Source organism: Loxodonta africana, chromosome 1, assembly GCF_030014295.1.
Source record: "Loxodonta africana isolate mLoxAfr1 chromosome 1, mLoxAfr1.hap2, whole genome shotgun sequence".
NCBI lineage: Eukaryota > Metazoa > Chordata > Mammalia > Proboscidea > Elephantidae > Loxodonta > Loxodonta africana.
This window is the reverse complement of record NC_087342.1, coordinates 61777682-61797509: the sequence shown is the minus strand read 5'-3', so window position 1 is coordinate 61797509 and position 19828 is coordinate 61777682. Positions and strand designations below refer to the sequence as shown.

Here is a 19828-nt window from a genome sequence, read left to right as displayed (position 1 = left end):
GGTGGATTTGCACTGCCGACCTTTTGGTTAGCAGCCGTAGCTCTTAACCACTGCATCACCAGGGCTCCACTGATAAGTACAGAGGCAGCTAAATAAATGAAAAAACAAGACAGTTGTTAACTTCAGGCAGAAAGAAGTTACATAGAAAAGGAAAAGTCACTGTAGCTTACTACATGGTTCACCTGTCAATAGCATTTACCAAGTCATAATAAAGTGCACCCCAAATACTATCTAATCAAAAGTATGTTCTAACTATATTGGAAGGATAAGAACAATGGGAAGGGTGGTGTGTGTGTGTGTGTGTGTGTGTGTGTGTGTGTGCACGCTAAATGCTTACCTTGTATATACCAAATGAAACTCAAACCTGATGCCATCAAGTTAATTCTGACTCATGGTGACCCCAGATGTTGCAGAGTAGAACTGCTCCATAGGATTTTCTTGGCTGTAATTAATGGTGGCCGATCACCGGCCCTTTCTTCCACAGTGCCACTGGGTGGGTTTGAACTGCCAACCTTTAGTAGTTGAGGGCAAACCATTTGCACCACCTAGGGACCTCTATGCTACCTAGAAATAAAAAGGCAAGAAGATGCAAAGCAAGCATTCTATTTTGAGATACAGAAATAGATTTCCAGTTTCACCTAAAAGAAGTAAAGATAGTTGCCTCTCATTGGGAATGGAGACTGCTGGTTTCATAGCAAACCTTGTCGAACGAATTGACTCTTTAAACTGTGTGTATTATAACACTGATAAAAGCTAAAAATTTAAAAGAAATTTAAAAATCGGAGATTACGTGAGCTGAAAGAAAAAAATTTTAAGCTTACAAAAGTTATACACTGTGGAGTGCCTGGTTATTTTTTTTGTCCTTACCTTTGGAAACCCTGGTGGCATAGGGGTTAAGAGCTACGGCTGCTAACAAAATGTCAGCAGTTTGAATCCACCAGGTGCTCCTTGGAAACCCTATGGGGCAGTTCTACTTTGTCCTATAGGGTTGCTATGAGTCCAAATGGACTCAGTGGCAACGGGTTTGATTTTTTTTTTTTTTAACTTTAACTCCTCTACTTTAACATAAGATAAAATGCAGTTTATTTAAAGATATTTCCTAATGTGTAAAATAAGGTCACCTTTCCCATCAGACTCGCTGAAAAATAAGTGTTTCTGTGGCTTTTCCTTGGATGTTGAAATATTTTTAAAAGCATACTGCTAAGGATAGGCTGTTGCTGTTTACATTTAGTCATCAATAGAATTGCAGCGCCCTTAAATGACGACATTGAAATATTTTTCATTTAGGCATTGGTGGCATCCGCTTGAGAGACAAAGGTGTCTACGAAACTATGAATGATAGAGGAACTTCACTTGAAACTAAAGAGTACCCTGTTACTGAGATACAAAAAAATCAAGTATTGTCTCTGGAAGAATGGCAAGAAAAGTGGGTGAAACACAATATTTCATTTCATCAAGAAGAAGGACATCGGTAAGAACTCTTTGGTTTATAACAAAAAAATGCTCTATCAAAAACTGACTTTGGAAATAGAAATATTATTTGACTGATTTTAAGATGCGCATACTTCTACCCCCTCCACACACACATTTTAGCACCTCTGAAATCAGAGTCGTGTCTTAGTTATATTGACAGTGCTTCTCTTTCTACTGTGTATAAATAATAGTGTAACTTACAATTGCTGGCATCTCAGATTCATACATGTTTATACATATGGCAGATGCTCAAGCAACACTTATGCGGAGTATTGTCCCTTAAACTGAAAAGTGGTGATGTTCTGGCTTTGCTTCCCGATAGCGTAGGTTCAAATGTTAAATGGTATCTGTGCGATGGAAGAAGAGAAGTTGAGAGAAAATGATAATTGAGCTAGGGTGTTGAGCAATATAAATAGCAGTAGTCTTTGTAGCAGCAACAATAAATCATGGGGCCAGTGCTGAGTGTCCTTACAGACTTTCCTGGTTCCAAGCAGGCCCCTAACTTCCCAGGGGACATAATTATGACATTTAGACACTATTAGTTGGGGCATACCAGAACCCCGTTATAGGGGTCCTCTCTCTCATGTGTGTGGCATTAGAAGAGCCATGTCTCTACAGAAGGAATTAACTACAAGAGTTAAAACTCTTCAGAGCTACTTCTGAGCCCTTACACGTTATAGAAAATTTACCTTAAAGTAAATGTTGAAAAACTCATGGGTCCTGCGGTCTCCTCCTCACACATCCCCCAAAAAGTATACATTTGGGGAATTAATAAAGAATTTTCAAAATGTATCATCAACCAAGGGGGGATATACATATATATATATATATTTTTTTTTTTTTTTTTACTGATCAGAAAAGCCTTGGGTTGCATCCCTTTTCCAGTTGCTGGCTGTATGACTTTATAAGTTACTTAACTTTCCTGTTTCTTCATCTTTCAACTGGAAATTGTAATAATTAATGTTCTACTCCTTAAGGCTGTTGAAATATTAAGTGAGATCATGCAAGAGAAGTGCTTATCACCATGCAGACAATTTTTTTTTTTTTCCTCGCAGGCTACTAAAGAAGCATTTGGATGCTTTTTGTAACGATGGGAGTACACTCAGGATATTTTTCCCTCTTTGTGGAAAAGCAGTTGAGATGAGATGGTATGAGCAGATAAGTCTTACTATACTTTTGGGCCTCAATAATGAATTATTTGGGTGAATATTTAACAGAATATGAGTTAAGAAATTCCATCCTGAGGAGTTTCTTTATTGCTAGTGCAGTGGTAAAGAGCTCAGCTGCTAAGCAAATAAGGTCAGCAGTTTGAATCCACCAGCCACTCCTTGGAAACCCTAGGGGGCAGTTCTGCTCCATCCTATAGGGTCACTATGAGTTGGAATCAACTTGATGACAGCGAGTTTTTGTATTACCGATGAAAGGAGCCCTGATCACTCAGTGGTTAAACACTCAGCTGCTAACTGAAAGGTCAGCATTTCAAACCCACCAGATGCTCTGTGGGAGAAAGATATGGTAGTCTGCTTCGGTGAAGATTTACAGCCTTGGACCCTACGGGGCAGTACCTATAGGGTCACTATGAGTCGGAATCGACTCGACAGTGATGTGTTTGGTTTTGGTATTACTGATGAGTGTGTAATTAGAGATCATGGTCTCAAAGAGTAAGACATGGGGTAGAGGCAGAATGTGACGTAGCCTTTCTGTATTGAGTTTCGAAGAAAATAAATTAGTTTGGAATCAGTGGGAGACAAAATCAGTCTTCCCTCTTATATCTCCTAGATCTTTATGTGTGCTTTAGTTTTGTAGGTGGTTTAGGGATTTAGCTAAATTAGTTTTTGCTATTTGAAATGGAAGAGGGCTGAAAAATACAAAATAGGTGACAACTTTTGGGCAGGACAATAGATCTAATCCACGGCTCAGCTCAACTCCTCACACCAACACATAGATGATTTTGTTATCCAGAATCATTGTTATAAAACTAGTGCCGGAGAAAGTGTTTCCGGTAAGTGATTCTCTATGATGAGAATTCACTTTAAAAAAGCCACTATTTCTGTGGGCTACCCTAAAATAACACACCTGGAAATCTCTTTCGATATAGAACTCTGTTGAAATGATAGTGTATATACACTATCATAAATGCCAAGACATAGCATTAATTTTTAAGCTTTCATGTTGAGAAATTTGTTCATGAAGCAGAAGGAAAAAATAAAGGGTCGTAAATGTAACTTTAAAATGCTCTGTTCCTTAAACAAATACAGGTTGACTAACCACCTGAATATGCATCCATTTGGAGTTAATTTTGAAGTGGAGATGGTGACACTCCATACCAACTTGTAGCTGAGAGCATTTGTTTAGATGGCTGCTGTGGCATAAGACTGTACTGCGGCCATGAACTTGAAAAAATTGAAACCATATTATTAGACCTATGGAGCCCTCGTGGTACAGTAGTTAAGAGTTCAGCTGCTAACCAAAAAGGTTGGCAGTTCAAATCCACCACCCACTCCTTGAAAAACCCATGGGGCAGTTCTACTCTGTCCTACAGCGTCGCTATGAGTCGGAATTGACTTGATGGCAATAGGTTTGGTTTTTTCTTTTTTGGTTTTATACATTAACCAGCTCACTGAACCAGAAGAAAGAACCTGAAAGAAAAATATTAACTTGATAAATAAACTGTCTTATAGTGACATCATACAGTGCTGTCATACATTGTAATAATCTAGCTCTAGCAAAGGTTTTGAGGCAACAGTAGGAAAATGGTTTGATGAAACAGTGAGTTAAATGTGATTGTTGAATATTTTGGGTCTAAAACTGGTTAAACCAGTTGTTGTTGAGTTGATTCCGAGTTATGACAACCCCATGTGTTGGAGTAGAACTGCTCCATAGGGTTTCCTTGGCTGCAATCTTTATGAAAGCAGATTGCCAGGCCTTTCTTTTGCAGTGCCACTGGATAGGTTCAAACTGCCAGCCTGTTGGTTAGTAGGCGAACGCAAACCATTTGCTCCACCCAGGGACCTAGGTACTAAATTTGTATGTAAGTTTGTTGTGTTAGAGACTTTTCATTTATGTAATTAATCTGTATATTGAGGCCTGTGCAGATATCAAATGTGAATAGATAAACTAATTATGAGCTGAAGTCAAAAAGAATTAAAATAAAATGTTAAAGATATTGTCTAATTTTTTTTTTTAGGGCGATCTATTCCAGAATATACCTGGTTGTAATAGGCTAGGCTTCATTTTTCCATAATGTTGAATGAAAATAAAAACCTCTGCGTTTGATTTAAATAACTCTGAACTCCTTGATCAAATCTGATAAAATTCAGAGGATTCTTTTTGATATCTCAGCAATGAAAAGGGTATATAGATAGGGTGAAAAGTGATTCTTTTTTTCTAGCTTTGATTTTAAGGTTCAGACTTGACTCTTGCATTAACCTTACCTTCACATTTTAGATTTCATTTTTACTACGTAGCTTCAAAAATGGAAACCCTCGTGGCGTAGTGATTAAGTGCTACGGCTGCTAACCAAAGGGTCGGCAGTTCAAATCTGCCAGGCGCTCCTTGGAAACTCTGAGGGGAAGTTCTACTCTGTCCCATAGGGTCGCTATGAGTCGGAATCGACTCAACGACACTGGGTTTTTTTTTTTACTGGGAGCTTCAAAAAGTCATGGAGAATAAAAGTATATTTATTATATGTTTGCTTATGAATTTTCATAGGAAATATGAAAGACAGGTTATTAATATGTTTTACTTTAAAACTACAAACATTTCATTTTCTTACCATATTGAAATTGTATACTCTTGTGTAGATAATAGGTACAGTCAGTTCTGTTATATGGCTTGTTTTGAAAATGAAAATTTGTTCCAACTTGAGTAAAACATTAGTGAATATCTTAGTCATCTAGTGCTGCTAGAACAGAAATATCATAAGTAGATGGCTTTAACAAAGAGAAATTTATTTTCTCACAGTAAAGTAGGCTAAAAGTCTAAATTCAAGGCATCAACTCTAGAAGAAGGCTTTCTCTCTCTGTTGGCTCTGGAGGAAGGTCACTGTCATCACTCTTCCCCTGGACTAGGAGTTTCTCCACACAGGAACCCCGGGTCCAAAGGACACACTCTGCTCCTGGCACTGCCTTCTTGGTGGTATGAGGTCCCCCCTCCCCCGCTTGCTTCTCTTTTATAAGATAAAAAGATCAGGGGTGTGACCTTAGTAAGGGTGTTACAATCCCACCCTAATTCTCTTTAACATAAAATTACAGTCACAAAACAGAGGACAACCACACAACACTGGGAATCATGGCCTAACCAAGTTGATACATATTTTGGGAGGACACAATTCAATCCATGATACTCCACCCTTTGGCCCCCAAAAATTCATATCCTTGCTACATGTGAGACACATCCACCCCATCATCTAATAGCAAAAGTATTAAATCACCTCCAAGTCCAAAATCCAAAAATCCCCCTTCACCTGTGAAATCTAGAATACAAGTTATTTGCTTCCAAAGTACAGTGGCAGAACAGGCTAGACATTTCCATTATAAGTGGGAGAAATTGGAGGGAAAGAAGGCATAACAGGCACCAAGCCAGTCAGCAGAACACATTTCATTAGCGCTCAAGGCTTTGGAAATAATCCTGTGTTCTCTGAGACCGTTTACACAATAGTCCTGTCCTCCAGACTGAGTGGAGGCCCCTCGTTTCTGGGCTTCAGCTCTTCCTTCTAGGCCCACTGGGACAGCAAGTCTCTTCCTTCAGCTTTAGGCACACCATTCTCCTAGTCCACCTGAGTGGCGACTCCACCCTTAGAAACACCAGAGACCATGGCTTCACCCTTTGAAACCCCAGAAGTATAGGCCATACTTTTGAGACTGAGGCAGCTCAGCTTCCTGTGTTCTTTGTCTCTTCAGCTTCTACTTTTTGATTCCTTGGCCTCTCGGCCCCTTGGGCCTCATGCCCCCATCTGCCCTGCTGGGGGAAGTGTTCCAAAGCTCTGTAGCTCCACCAATAAGTGCCTGGAGGTGCCCCACTCCACTAGTAAACTTTGGTCAGAAGGCACTCAACTCTCTTGCTTCATGGGTCGGTGAGCCTAGTTCCACCGATAACGTCCCCAGAGGCACCCCACTCCACCAGGAAGCCTGCGCAAAGGCTCTCTCACTCTGTAGGTCAGCTCCAGTGTTGTTTCGTGCTGGTCTCCTGCTTCTGCCACTGCTGGTCCTCAATCCATTCATAGCTTCAAAACTGCTTCTACATTTTAGGTATCTGTTAGAGCAGTACCCCACTCTCTCGGTACCAAATTCTTAGTCATCCAGTGCTGCTATAACAGAAATACCATAAGTGGATGGCTTTAACAAAGAGAAATTTATTTCCTCACAGTAAAGTAGCCTAAAAGTCCTAATTCAAGGCATATCAGCTCCAGGGGAAGGCTTTCTCTGTCAGCTCTGGAGGAAGGTCCTTGTCATCAATCTTCCCTTGGACTAGGATCTTCTCTGTCCAGGAACCCCGGGGTCCAAATGACATGCTCTGCTCCCAGCACTGCTTTCTTGGTGATATGAAGTACCCCGTCTTTGCTCGCTTACCTTTACTTTTATCTCTTGTAAGATAAAATGGGGTACAGGCCACACCGCAGGGAAACTCCCTTTACTTTGGATCAGTGATGTGACCTTAGTAAGGGTGTTACAATCCCACCATAATCCTCTGTAACATGACATTACAATCGCAAAATGGAGGACAACCACACCATACTGGGAATCATGGCCTAACCAAGTTGACACATATTTTGGGAGGACACAATTCAACCCATGATAGGGAACAATTTGAGCATTATAGGAATTTCACATTTGTTTATGTGTGATTTCATCAGGAAGAAACATTAGGTGAATGCAGAAAACTACACTGTGGTAATCCTCCTTCTACCACTTCATAATAACTCACAAACTGTAACTCATCCAGTGCCCATTTCCATAAGCAAACTTCAGGTGTTTTTCAAGATAAAGTGCCATATTGTAGTATTTATGTATTACTAAGAGCCCTGGTGATGCAGTGGTTAAGAGCTCAGCCAGTGACCAAAATGTCAGCAGTTTGAATCTACCAGCCACTCCTTAGGAACCCCATGGGGCAGTTTTACTCTGTCCTGTAGGGTTGCTGTGAGTCAGAATCAAATTGAAGGCAGCAGGTTTAGGAGTTCCTAGGTGGTGCACATGGTTAACGTGCATGGCTGCTAACTGAAAGGTTGGAGGTTTGAGTCCGCCGAAAGGCACCTCGAAAGAAAGGCCTGGCCAACTATGTCTGGAAAATCAGCCACTGGAAACCCCATAGAGCACAGCTCTACTCTAACACACGAGATTGCCATGAGTCGGAGTTGGCTTGATGGCAGCTGGTTTTATGTATTACTTACCCATTTAACATGTGTAAAAACTGTTCTGCCATTTTTATCAGGTTCCTATCTTTTTTCTTTCCAATGTGTCACTGACAGGGTTTTTAATGTTGTGCCCCAACCCCAATTTTCCCATAAGCCTTGTGATTTTTATTGCATGATTTTATGCAGTGTGGTGATTTTTAAGAAGGCATATGTGGCATTATAGTAGAATTGACTCTATGTTTTTATTTAATTTGATATAAAATCATTTCTGCACCTAGATATTTGTATCGTTAGGACTGTTTGCTCTTGAGCCCGTGACCCCCAAGAGTGTGAATTCTGTGATTATAAAGCTTACCAGAAAAATACTAATTATTTGCATTTGGTAATAAAGCAAATTTTTGGACTGTGTTACCATAAGTAAATGGAAAGAACAAGAGTGTTATAGAAATGGATGTTGATGTTGTAGAGCTTTGCATTCTAATACAGTAGCTACTAGCCACATGTGGCTAGTTAAATTTAAATTAGTTAAAATTAGATAAAATTAAAAATTCAATTCCTCAGTCACACCAGCTACATCTCAAATACTCAATACCCAATGTGCTTATTGGCTACCGTATTGGATGACGCAGACGTATGTAGACATTTCCATCGTCACAGAAAGTTCTATCGGACAGTGTGGACTTAGAGAAATTGAAAAGCATTTCTAATCCAAAACAAAAAAAAAAATCCAAACCCGCTGCCGTCGAGTCGAATCAGATTCATAGTGACCCTAGGCAGAGTAGAACTGCCCCATAGAGTTTCCAAGGAGTGTCTGGTGGATTTGAACTGCTGACCTTTTGGTTAGCAGCCGTAGCACTTAACCACTACGCCACCAGGGTTTCCAAAGATGTGTTTATATCAGAAAGCCTTCTAGTCAAATCCACTGGTATTAAATCAGCATTTTAAGAGATAATTTTCCAAATGTTTTATTTTTGCTAAGGTCATATAAGCAACCTTTCACAATTCCACATAACACGAGGTTTGAGAACATACGGGTTTATTTTCCTATGTGTTCTATGAAGCCCCATGAACCTGAACTCATATAAATTCCTTTAAAATAAAGAAAATGTATGCTTATTGTGGCATACCTTTTTATTTATTAGTACTATATTTGAAGTTAGAATCTAAGTGTGAATATATGATTTTATGCAGGTTTGCAGACTTGGGACATAGCGTTGTTGGTGTGGAAATCAGTGAACTGGCGATACGGGAATTTTTTACAGAGCAGAATCTTTCCTACTCAGAGGAACCAATCCCTGAAATCCCTGGAGCCAAAGTGTTTAAGGTTTGTGTTGTTTTTGTTAAATCCAATATTTCCAATCATTTTTCCCAGCCTGCATAAATGAGAATCCTAGACAGGTATCATATGGGCCCTTTTTATCACACATATTCACCTAAATTTTTAAGTAATACATAAAACCAGTTGCCATCAAGTCAACCCTGACTCATGCCTATCCCATGTGTGTCAGAGTAGAGCAGTGCTCCACAGGGTTTCCAGTGGCTGATTATTCAGAAGTAGTTTGCCAATATAAGGAGTCGGCCTTAAAAATATAGATGACAGCAGGAAAACAGTGAGATGCAGATCTCAAATTCTCATAAAAGGCCGGGCTTAATGGTCTGACTGAGACTGGAGGGACTCTGGAGGTCATGGTCCCCAGACCCTTTGTTAGCACAAGGTTGGAACCATTCCCGAAGCCAACTCTCTGGACAGGAATTGGACTGGACTATAAGATAGACAATGATACTGGTGAGGAGTGAGGTTCTTGGCTCAAGTAGACACATGAGACTATGTGGGCAGCTCCTGTCTGGAGGGGAGATTAGAAGGCAGAGGGGGACAGGAGCTGGTTGAATGGACACGGGAATACAGGGTGGAGAGGAGTAGTGTGCTGTCTCACTGGGGGAGGGCGGCTACGAGTGCACAGCAAGGTGTGTATAACTTTTTGTATGAGAGACTGACTTGATTTGTAAACTTTCACTTAAAGCACAATAAATGAATTTAAAAACAAAAAAAAGAAAAAATATATATAGATGACAGATACATAAATATGAATATATATATATATAGATATCCAAACAGATATAGATATACACAGATATAAATATATCTGTGTATATCCATGAAAACCATGGTGGCATAGTGGTTAAGTGCTACAGCTGCTAACCAAAGGGTTGGCAGTTCGAATCCGCCAGGCACTCCTTGGAAACTATGGGGCAGTTCTACTCTGTCCTATAGGGTCACTATGAGTCGGAATTGACTTGATGGCACTGGGTTTGGCTTTTTGGTATATAGCCATATCTCTCTGTCTGTCTATATATATATAAAAGCTGAGGCCAAAGACTATCCTGTTTTTATTTTTTATTTGTTAACCTGCATTCTCTGAGAACCAATCTTGTGAAAGACCCTGCATAAGACATTGAAGGAATAAAGATAACACAGTCTCTGCCCTAAAGAATCTCTAAACTTAGGAAAGAACATGGAGAAAGCCAGTTGTCATGCACAGAGCTAAGTGTAATAACACAGGGTATTTGGGGCACAAAGAGGAGCATTACCTAACCCGGTTTGGGAGGCCTTCCTGGAACATGGGGACAGATGATGCTGGAGGCAGGATCAGGTCCATGGCCTTGGGTGTCCTGTGAAGCGTGTACTTCATCCTGTGCAGTGAGGTTGTAAGTAGGAGCGTAACGTGGCCAGTTTTTGTTTTGTTTTGTTTTAGAAAAACCATCCTTGTGACCTCATGGGAAGTAAATTTGAAGGGAATTAGGCTCATGGCGTCCCTGAATGGTGCCAGTGGTTAACATACTGGGCTGCTAACTAAAAGGTTAGAGGTTTGAGTCCACTCAGAGGTACCTCAGAGGAAAGAGCTGGTGATCTATTTCCAAAAAATCAGCCATTGAAAACCCAATGGAGCACAGTTAATACTCTGCGGACACACATGGGGTTGCCGTGAGGGCTACCACTTGACAGCAACTGGTATGGTAGGTATAGTATGGTATGTGTCTTGGTCATCTAGTGCAGCTATAACAGAAATACCACAAGTGGATGGCTTTAACAAAGAGAATTTTATTTGTTCACAGTAAAGTAGGCTAAAATCCAAATTTAGGGCATCAGCACCAGGGAAAGGCTTTCTCTCTCTGTTGGCTTTCTTATCAATCTTGCCCTGGACTGGGAGCTTCTCCACACAGGGACCCCAGATCAAAGGATGTGTTCTGCTCCCAGCACTGCTTTCTTGAGGTCCCTACTCTCTGCTTGCTTCCCTTTCCTTTTATCTCTTGAGAGATAAAAGGTGGTGCAAGCCATACACCAGGGAAACTCCCTTTACATTGGATCAGGGATATGAGCTGGTAAGGGTGTCACGATCTCACCCTAATCCTCTTTAATATAAAATTATAATCACAAAATGGAGGACAGCCACACAATACTGGGAATCATGGCCTAACCAAGTTGATACACACATTTTTGGGGGGACATAATTCAATCCATGACAGTATGGTATGTATGGTATAGCATGGCATGGCATGGTATGTTATGGTATGATACGCTATGGCATGGTGTGGTATGGTATGCTATGTGTGGTGTGGTATGGTAGTTATGGTATGACATGGTAGGTCTGGTATGGTAGGTATGGTATGGAAAAGTATAGTAGGTATAGTATGGTATGTATGGTATGGAATGGTAGGTATAGTATGATATAATGTCATGGTGTGGTATAGTAGGTATGGGATGGTATGGTATGGTATGGTGTATGGTATGGTATGGTATGGTGTATGGTATGGCATGGCATGGCATGGCATGGCATGGCATAGTAAGCATGGTATGGTAGGTATCGTATGGTCTGGTGTGGTGTGGTAGGCTCATGGCAGAGAGACCAGGTAGGAGGCTGTGGGCAGTGCTCCAGGAAGGTGATGGTGACAGTCTGAAATAGAAGAGCGATGGGGATGTATAGACAAACAGATGAATGAAAACAGTGTTTATGATGTCAAATTGAGCAGGGACATGGGAGTGATGAGTTCACATTTCCAGCTCAGATGACTGGAACTCAGCCCGGGCTGTACATTTGAAAGTATCTGTGGATCTTCTATGATAGAATTTGTGGTAGAATTCTCACCTTCCATGCAGGAGACCTGGGTTCACCTCCTGGCCAATGCACCTCACGCACAGCCACCACCTGTCTGTCAGTGGAGGCTTGTGTGTTGCTGTGATGCTGAACAGGTTTCAACAGAGCTTCCAGATTAAGACAGGCTAGGAAGAAAGGCCCAGTGATCTATTTCCAATGTATTCATTGGCTATAGATCACAAGAGTCTGATCTGCAACCAATCGTGGTGAGGGCACAGGACTGGGCAGCATTTTGTTCCATTGTGCTTGGGGTCACCATGAGTCAAGGGCCTGCTCGATGGTAGGTAACGATAACAATAACAACAGTGGATCTTTGAATTCCTGACGTCAGTGTCTCAGCCCAGATCAATGAAATCAGAACCTGCTGGGGTAGGGCACTGGCGTCAGTATTCCTTAAAGCTATCCAGGTGTCATGGATTGATCTGTGTGCCCCAAAAATGTATGTCAACTTGCCTAGGCTATGATTCCCAGTATTATGTGACTGTCTACCATTTTGTCATCTGTTGTGATTTTCCTATGTGTTGTAAATCCTATCTTTATGATGTTAATGAGGCAGGATTAGAGGTAGTTAATCTATAAGATTAGGTGTTTTAATTCAATCTCTTTTGAGATATGAAAGAGAGAAGCGATAAGAGAGACACTGGAACCTCATATCACCAAGAAACAAGAGCCAGGAGAATAGCGCATCCTTTGGACCCAGGGTTCCTGCGTTGAGAAGCTCCTCAACCAGAGAAGATTGATGACAAGGACCTTTCCCCAGAGCTGACAGAGAGAAAAAGCCTTTCCCTGGAGCTGGCACCCTGAATTTGGACTTCCAGCCTCCTAGACTGTGAGAGAATAAATTTCTCTTTGTTAAAGCCATCAACCTGTGGTATTTCTGTTAGAGCAGCACTAGATGACTAAGACACCAGAGTGTCTTATAAGAGTCCAGTATGCAGCCAAAGTTGACATCCACTGGCTGCCTCCCTATCTCCAGGCCCACCCCTCTCTGGGCTGCCCCCCATAGTGCTTCCAGACTGGCCTTCACAGCCCCTCCCTCCTCTATTTGTAAACCTCTGTTGGTGGCTCACTTTAGAGTAAAATCCGAGAGTCTCATGTCCTCCCCACCCCAGCTCCCGGACCGCTCACATCCCCTGGACTTGAGTCCATGTCACGTTACCGCCCGTGACTACACCCCACCACACCCCACCCCCTGTGATGTTAGTAGATACATCTCACTCCATCTCAGGGGCCACCAGGCTCACCTTCCACAACACTCTTGGACAGTTTGTTCCTCTGTTTGCATAGTTTCCGGGACAGTTTGTTCCTCTGTTCGCATAGTTTCCGGGCACCAACTGTAAAAGTAAAAGTCATTCTGTGTTCTCTTTTTCAGTTCCCACACCTCTGTTCCACCAGCCTGTCCTCCTGAGTTCAGTCACTCTGTCAAATTTACAGCCATTATCTAGGACGTGGGATGGTCCTACCCAATAGGTGCTCAGTAAATTCTTATCAGGAGCCCCGGTGGCACAGTGGTTAAGCACTCAGTTCCTAACTAGAAGGTTGGTGGTTCAAACCCACCAGCTGCTCCAGGGGAGAAAGATGTGGCAGTCTGTTTCCATAAAGATTAGAGCCTTAGAAACTCTAAGTGGGCAGCTCTACTCTGTCCTATAGGGTCACTATGAATCTCAAACAGCTCAGCAGCAAGGATTAAATGCTCATTAGCTGGATGCATGGAAGAGAGAAAAGTGGGAGTCAACGCAGCTGCACTTCTTGTGAATACCTTTTAAAAATACCTGACCTTCCTCTATTGCCTTGCCTGGTAACTGACTGACCTTTGTATCTTTTGCGGAGTCAAAATGTCAGAACTCTGCTCAAGTAAACATTGTTAAAATTTCTACTAACTCTGCAAAGAATAATAGCTAACCAGTCTTCAGGGTTACCGTCTCTATGATTTTCCACTTTGAATTGATCCAAAGAAATCCCAAACCAAAAAAACCAAACCCATTGCTGACGAATAGATTCCGACTCATAGTGACCCTGTAGGACAGAGCGAAATGCCCCTTAGGGTTTCCAAGGCTGTAATCTTTACAGAAGCAGACTGCCACAGCTTTGTCCCTTGGAGGTGCTGGTGGGTTTAAACCACTGACCTTTCAGTGACCAGCCGAGCGCTTAACCACTACGCCACCAGGACTCCTTAAAGGAACCCCACACAGGTTAAAAAATGCGGTGCCATTGAAGTGCAGTCGAATGGTTTGTGTGTTCTTTCTCTACCACCTTTGTTTTGCTTTGTTCCTCTTTCCTTGAACATTCACGTATCAGCTAATTAAGTAGAATTTTTTTTTTCCCCCACTTTTTCATTACAGAGTTCTTCAGGGAATATTTCTTTGTACTGTTGCAACATTTTTGATCTTCCAAGGTAGGACTGAATATTACATGGGCACTTTTAAAAACTTGAACTCAGTGGGATGCAGGCCCCAAATTCTCATAAAAAGACCAGACTTAATGGTCAGCCTGGGACTGGAGGGACCCCAGAAGCCATGGTCCCCAGACCTTCTGTTAGCCCAAGATAGGAACCATTCCCAAAGCCAACTCTTCACACAGGGATTGGACTGGAATAGGGGATGGAAAATCATACTGGTGAAGAACGAGCTTCTTGGATCAAGTAGACACATGAGACTATGTTGGCATCTCCTGTCTGGAGGGGAGATGAGAGGGCAGAGGGGGCCAGAAACTACCTGGATGGACACCAGGAGAGAGAGTGGAGGGAAAAACTGTGCGATCTCATTAGAGGGAGAGCAATTAGGAGTGTATGGCAAGGTGTATGTAAATTTTTGTATGAGAGACTGACCTGACTTGTAATCTTTTACTTGAAGCACAATAAAAATTAATTTAAAAAAAAACACTTGAACTCTTAGGAGAGATTGCTGGGGTGGGGGTGGGAGTCTTTTCATCACTCATCCACTTGCTGTAACACCCACGAAGCACTGATTTGTGTCTCTGTTCTGCGGTTATTTTTACTATAAACTAGATGCCTCCGCACTTGCTGTCTTAGTCCTTGCACAGCTCTCAAACTCTGGACATTCTTATTATGACCCTAGGAATATTGGCTGATATTCAGAGGTGAATAAACACAGTTGTTGCAGCAGCGGGCTCAAACATAGCAACAGTTGTGAGGATGGTGCAGAACCAAGCAGTGTTTTGCTCTGTTGTGTGTAGGGTCGCTATGAGTCAGAGCTGACTTGACGGCACCCAACAACAACAGGAATTCCTAGATGGCAGAAATGGTTAAGCCCTCCACTACAAATCAGCCTGGGTTGATTTGGTGGTTCAAATCAACGCAGGGGCGCCTCGGAAGAGAGGCCAAGTGTTCTGCATCTGAAAACCGTATGGGGCACAGTTCTACTCTGTGACACATGGGTCACCATGAGTCAGAATCAACTAGATGGCAATGGGTTTGGTTTGGGGTTTTTATTATGACACTAAGCAGGTAATGAAGAGGAAGGGAATGTATGATAGTATCATCCACCTTGCACCAGAAACAGAAATGAGCTACTGGTTCCTGATACCTGAGCTGGGGGCTGGGAGCACAGCTCTTACACACTGCCCTCTGTTCCTCACTTATGCCCCCACTTCATAGCAGAAGGGAGAGGCTGCTGCCAGGGGCTCCTCAGACTAGGAGGAGAAGGGCAGCTCCCCATACTCACATCCATGCGTCCTTATAGACTAGAAGGAAAAGCAGGTGCGGTCCCAATTTCTTGACGACTGTAGTGAAGCACTGGCATGTTCCATGGGGAACACTCATCATGGTGTCAAACATTAGATATCTCTTACATAAAATCTTGCATTTCTTTCTCTTTCTTTCTGGTAGAGCAAATATTGGCCAGTTTGACCGGTTTTGGGATAGAGGAGCCTTAGTCGCTATCAATCCAGGTGATCGACAACGGTTTGTATTTGCTTTCTTTAATTACATTGATTTTTCTTTTTTTAACCTTAATTGAACATGCTGTACTTTTTCTGGGTTCCAGCAACTTGGCTAGGCTTTTAGTAGTTTGAAATAGCTTACTGGATTTGGACTTAGAAGACCTAAACCCAATACCAGCTTCGCGTAAAAAGTATAGGATTTGACCACAGAGGACCTGGGATCAAGGCGGGGGGCTCCATCACTTCCTGGCTGTGTGGCCTTAAGTCAAAAAACTCAACTTCCCTACATCTCAGTTGACTCCTCTGCAAAATAGGAGTATCTCTACTAACACCACCATTACCAGGCAACAATTGCTGGGCAATGTGCCATGTGCCAGGCATTGTTCAAAGTACTTTATGTGGGTTGACACATTTAATCCTCATAACAACTTGAAGAGGTATATACCATCATTGTTCCCATTTTGCAGATGAGGAAACTAAAGTCAAAAATATTAAATTATTTGTCCAAATGTAGGCAGCTAATAAGTGACAGAGTTGAGATCCAAACCCAGTGAGTTTGGTGTCAGTGCTCACACCCGTGGGTTGTTGTGGGGATTAAAAAGAAATGATGTATATGAAAAGTGCCTTGTCAGCTCTAAAGAACTGCATACATATTAGCTTTTATTGTGATTACAGCATTTGTTATTGATGTTTTTGGTAACCATTCTCATTGTACCTATGTGATTAAAAAATAAAATTGAAATTTGAGAAAGCATCCTGAGTAAAATGTGACCACTCCTTTGTGCTTTCCAATTCAAATAATATCATTCATGGACTTAGCACATAAATATTTGTGGACATAGCACATAAATGTTTAATTATTTAGTCATGACATAGTACATAAATATTGAATTATTTAGTTGTATGGAGGCAGACTCTTAACACATGTCAAGAAAGGTTGGGAGCTACATCAGTGAGATAATTTTTTTTATTATTTATGTATTTTATTTTTAAAAATCGTTTTATGAGTACAGTGTATTTCAAACCTCATCTTTTTTAATTAGTCCATGCCATATCATATCCATATTCTCGGATAAGTAATTTAATCTTTTTGACTTTAGTTTCCTCATCTGCAAAATGGGAACAATGATGGTATATACCTCTTCGAGTTGTTATGAGGATTAAATGTGTCAATCCACATAAAGTACTTTGAACAATGCCTGGCACATGGCACATTGCCCAACAATTGTCGCCTGGTAATGGTGGTGTTAATAGAGATACTCTATTTTGCAGGAAGACACCACATTTTTATACGAAACTCAGTTCTGCCAAATGCCTAAATGTTTAGGTGTTGCCTGCTCCCTAAGGATGTTTCTCATGGGGTTTTGGTCTGGGCTGTACAATCCACAAGCCACGGAGAGCAGGATGGGCATCCCCGAGTGCACCATCTGGGCAGATCATGTATGTTTCTGTTCCTTATTTTCCCAACACCTGGCAAAGTATATAGTCAGCACAGATATCCATTTAATACACATTTGTTGAATAAGTTGAATAAAAGTGAACTGGGTTCACAGTAAGGGAAGTACACAGCTCTCTGCCAGCCACTACCATCTCCTTTCTCCGTAGATGTAAAAACCATCTAAATGGCTTCTGAACTGTAGGAGGTGCATTTAATGTGTGTGTGTCTATCTGTCTGTCTCTCTGTGTGTACCTCTCTGTGCCTGTTGTGTATCTGTGGTCACAGTCCCCAACACTTGAGAACATGTGAGTTTTTGTAATCAGAATAACTGCTTTGAGCCAGTTTTTTTACTAAGTTATTAGGACTGGGTGTTTTCCTGCTCAGGCTGCACGTAAGCAAGTTGCTGTTAGTTGCCGTCGAGTCGACGCCAGCTCATGGTGACCTATGTATAGAACAAAACGTTGCCCAGTCCTGTGCTATCTCCATGATCATTGGTGTGTTTGAGTCCAGTGTTGTGACTAGTGTGTCAATCCATCTCATTTATGTTGGCCCTCTACGAAACATGACGTCCTTTTCTAGCGATTGGTCTTTCCTAATGATGTGTCTAAAGTAAGCAGGCAGAAGTCTTGCCATCGTTGCTTCTAAGGAACATTCTGGTAGTTTTTCTTCTAAGACTGATTTGTTCATTCTTCTGGCATTTCACAGTGTTATGGATTGAATTGTGTTCCCCCAAAATATGTGTTTTAAGTCCTAACCTCTATGCCTATGATTATAGTCCCTTTGGGTAATGGGTTGTCTTTGTTATATTAATGAGACAAGATTAGTATAGGTGTATCTTGAGTCAGTCTCTTTTGAGATATAAAAGAGATTAAACAATCAAGCGAGTAAGCGGAGACAGGGGAAGAGAGATGCCAAGGCACATGAAGATCACCCAGGAGCAGAAGCTCAAAGAGACAAGGACCTTCCTCTGAGCAGACAGCAAGAGAGAGCATTCTCCTAGAGCCAGTACCCTAGATTCAAACTTTTAGCGTCCTAAACTGTGAGAAAATAAATTGCTGTTTGTTAAAACCATCCACTTGTGGTATATTGCTTATAGCAACACTAGATAACTAAGATACACAGTATATTCAATGTTCTTTGCCAACACCACAATTAGAGTGCACCTTTTCCAGTTTCCAGCTTTTGCATGCAAGTACTGATGTGTTCTCTGCTGTGACTCTTGATTCTCTTGTCCATGGTTAGTGGGGCATACCTCTGTCATTTTTCTGAATTTTCTTAAATTGGCTGAGACAGAAAGTCCACATTCCAAGAGTACTGAAGTCCATCTGTTCCAGGAAGCCCTGCAAATCAGTCTTACTGATCACTTTCATAGGGACAGCAAGCTTCTCTTTACCTCTTCTCAGTGACACACACCAGCACCAGAAAGTTAGCAAGAAATGAAGTAAGAGTTTCTGCTCCAAAGTTAGTATTGGTTTGGCTTTTTGACTTGGAAGAAGGAGCGACTCAAGCTAGCTGCAGTAAGGAAAGTCTGAGGATACAAAAAGGAATAAAAATAGCTAACTCTCACTTAGCACTTACCGTGTGCCAGACAGTGTTCTAAGCACTTTATGTTCTAAGCACTCATTGAATTCTCACAACAATCTGTAAGGAGAATACTAGTCTTATCTCCATTTTACTGGTGAGGCACAGAGAGATTAAGAATTTTTCCAAGCTGTATCCCAGTTAATTGGCCTAATAACTTGTTTAGTCCTTCTGTTCTACCTCCTAGTTTGTTGCATAGTGCTTGGGGCCTTAAAAGCGTGCAAGCAGCCATCCAAGGCACACTTGGTCTCTATTTGCCTGGAACAACAGAGGAAGAAGGAATGGCAGGAATAGGAGGAGGACATGGCATGTGTGGCTGATTGCCTCCGTGAACAATTGTCTCCTTTGTCATGTGACCAGAAGAACTGAGTGGTGCCCAACTACCACTTCTGAACATTTTGATCAAAGATTCCATAGAAGAATCCTGATCAAAGGGGAAAAATGCAGAACAGAATTTCAAATTCTCATGGACTCTAGACTTCCTGGAGCCATAAAGGTTGGATAAACCCCTGAAACTGTTGCCCTGAGATAATCTTTAAATTTTAAACCAAAAATATCCCCTGAATTCTTCTTAAAACCAAACAATAAAAACCAAACCCACTTATAGCGACCCTATAGAACAGAGTAGAACCGTCCCATAGGGTTTCTAAGGAGTTCCTGGTGGATTTGAACTGCCGACCTTTTCTTTAGCAGCCGTAGCTTTTGACCACTACACCACCAGGGTTTCCAAAACCAAACCACAATTCAGCTTAACTAGTAAAAAAAAAGTCTGCCTTGAGCATTATGTCCTTTCAAGAGCTATCTATATGGGATCAAATTGACAACAGCAACTTGAAAGATTAGATAGGAAACTTAGGGAACAGTGAGTTTATGTTCATGGGGGAGAAACAACTCAGAAAAGGAGGGTGAGAATGGTTGCCCAACTCAAAG

The 19828-nt window shown here is 41.6% G+C and overlaps 1 protein-coding gene across 4 annotated transcripts in view; it reads left to right on the top strand.

Moving 5' to 3' along the window:
- The window catches only part of TPMT (thiopurine S-methyltransferase), a 42361-nt gene that overhangs the window by 9167 nt on the left and 13366 nt on the right, over window positions 1–19828 (top strand). For 3 of the 4 annotated variants that reach the window (XM_023555772.2, XM_003416455.4, XM_023555771.2), the window contains exons 2-6: window positions 1288–1471; window positions 2529–2621; window positions 9017–9149; window positions 14322–14374; window positions 15827–15901. In XM_023555772.2, the coding sequence (XP_023411540.1) occupies window positions 1332–1471; window positions 2529–2621; window positions 9017–9149; window positions 14322–14374; window positions 15827–15901 (494 nt within the window). In that variant the 5' untranslated portion in view covers window positions 1288–1331. The remainder of the gene's footprint in view (window positions 1–1287; window positions 1472–2528; window positions 2622–9016; window positions 9150–14321; window positions 14375–15826; window positions 15902–19828) is intronic. The other variant, XM_064281155.1, reaches the window with a different exon arrangement.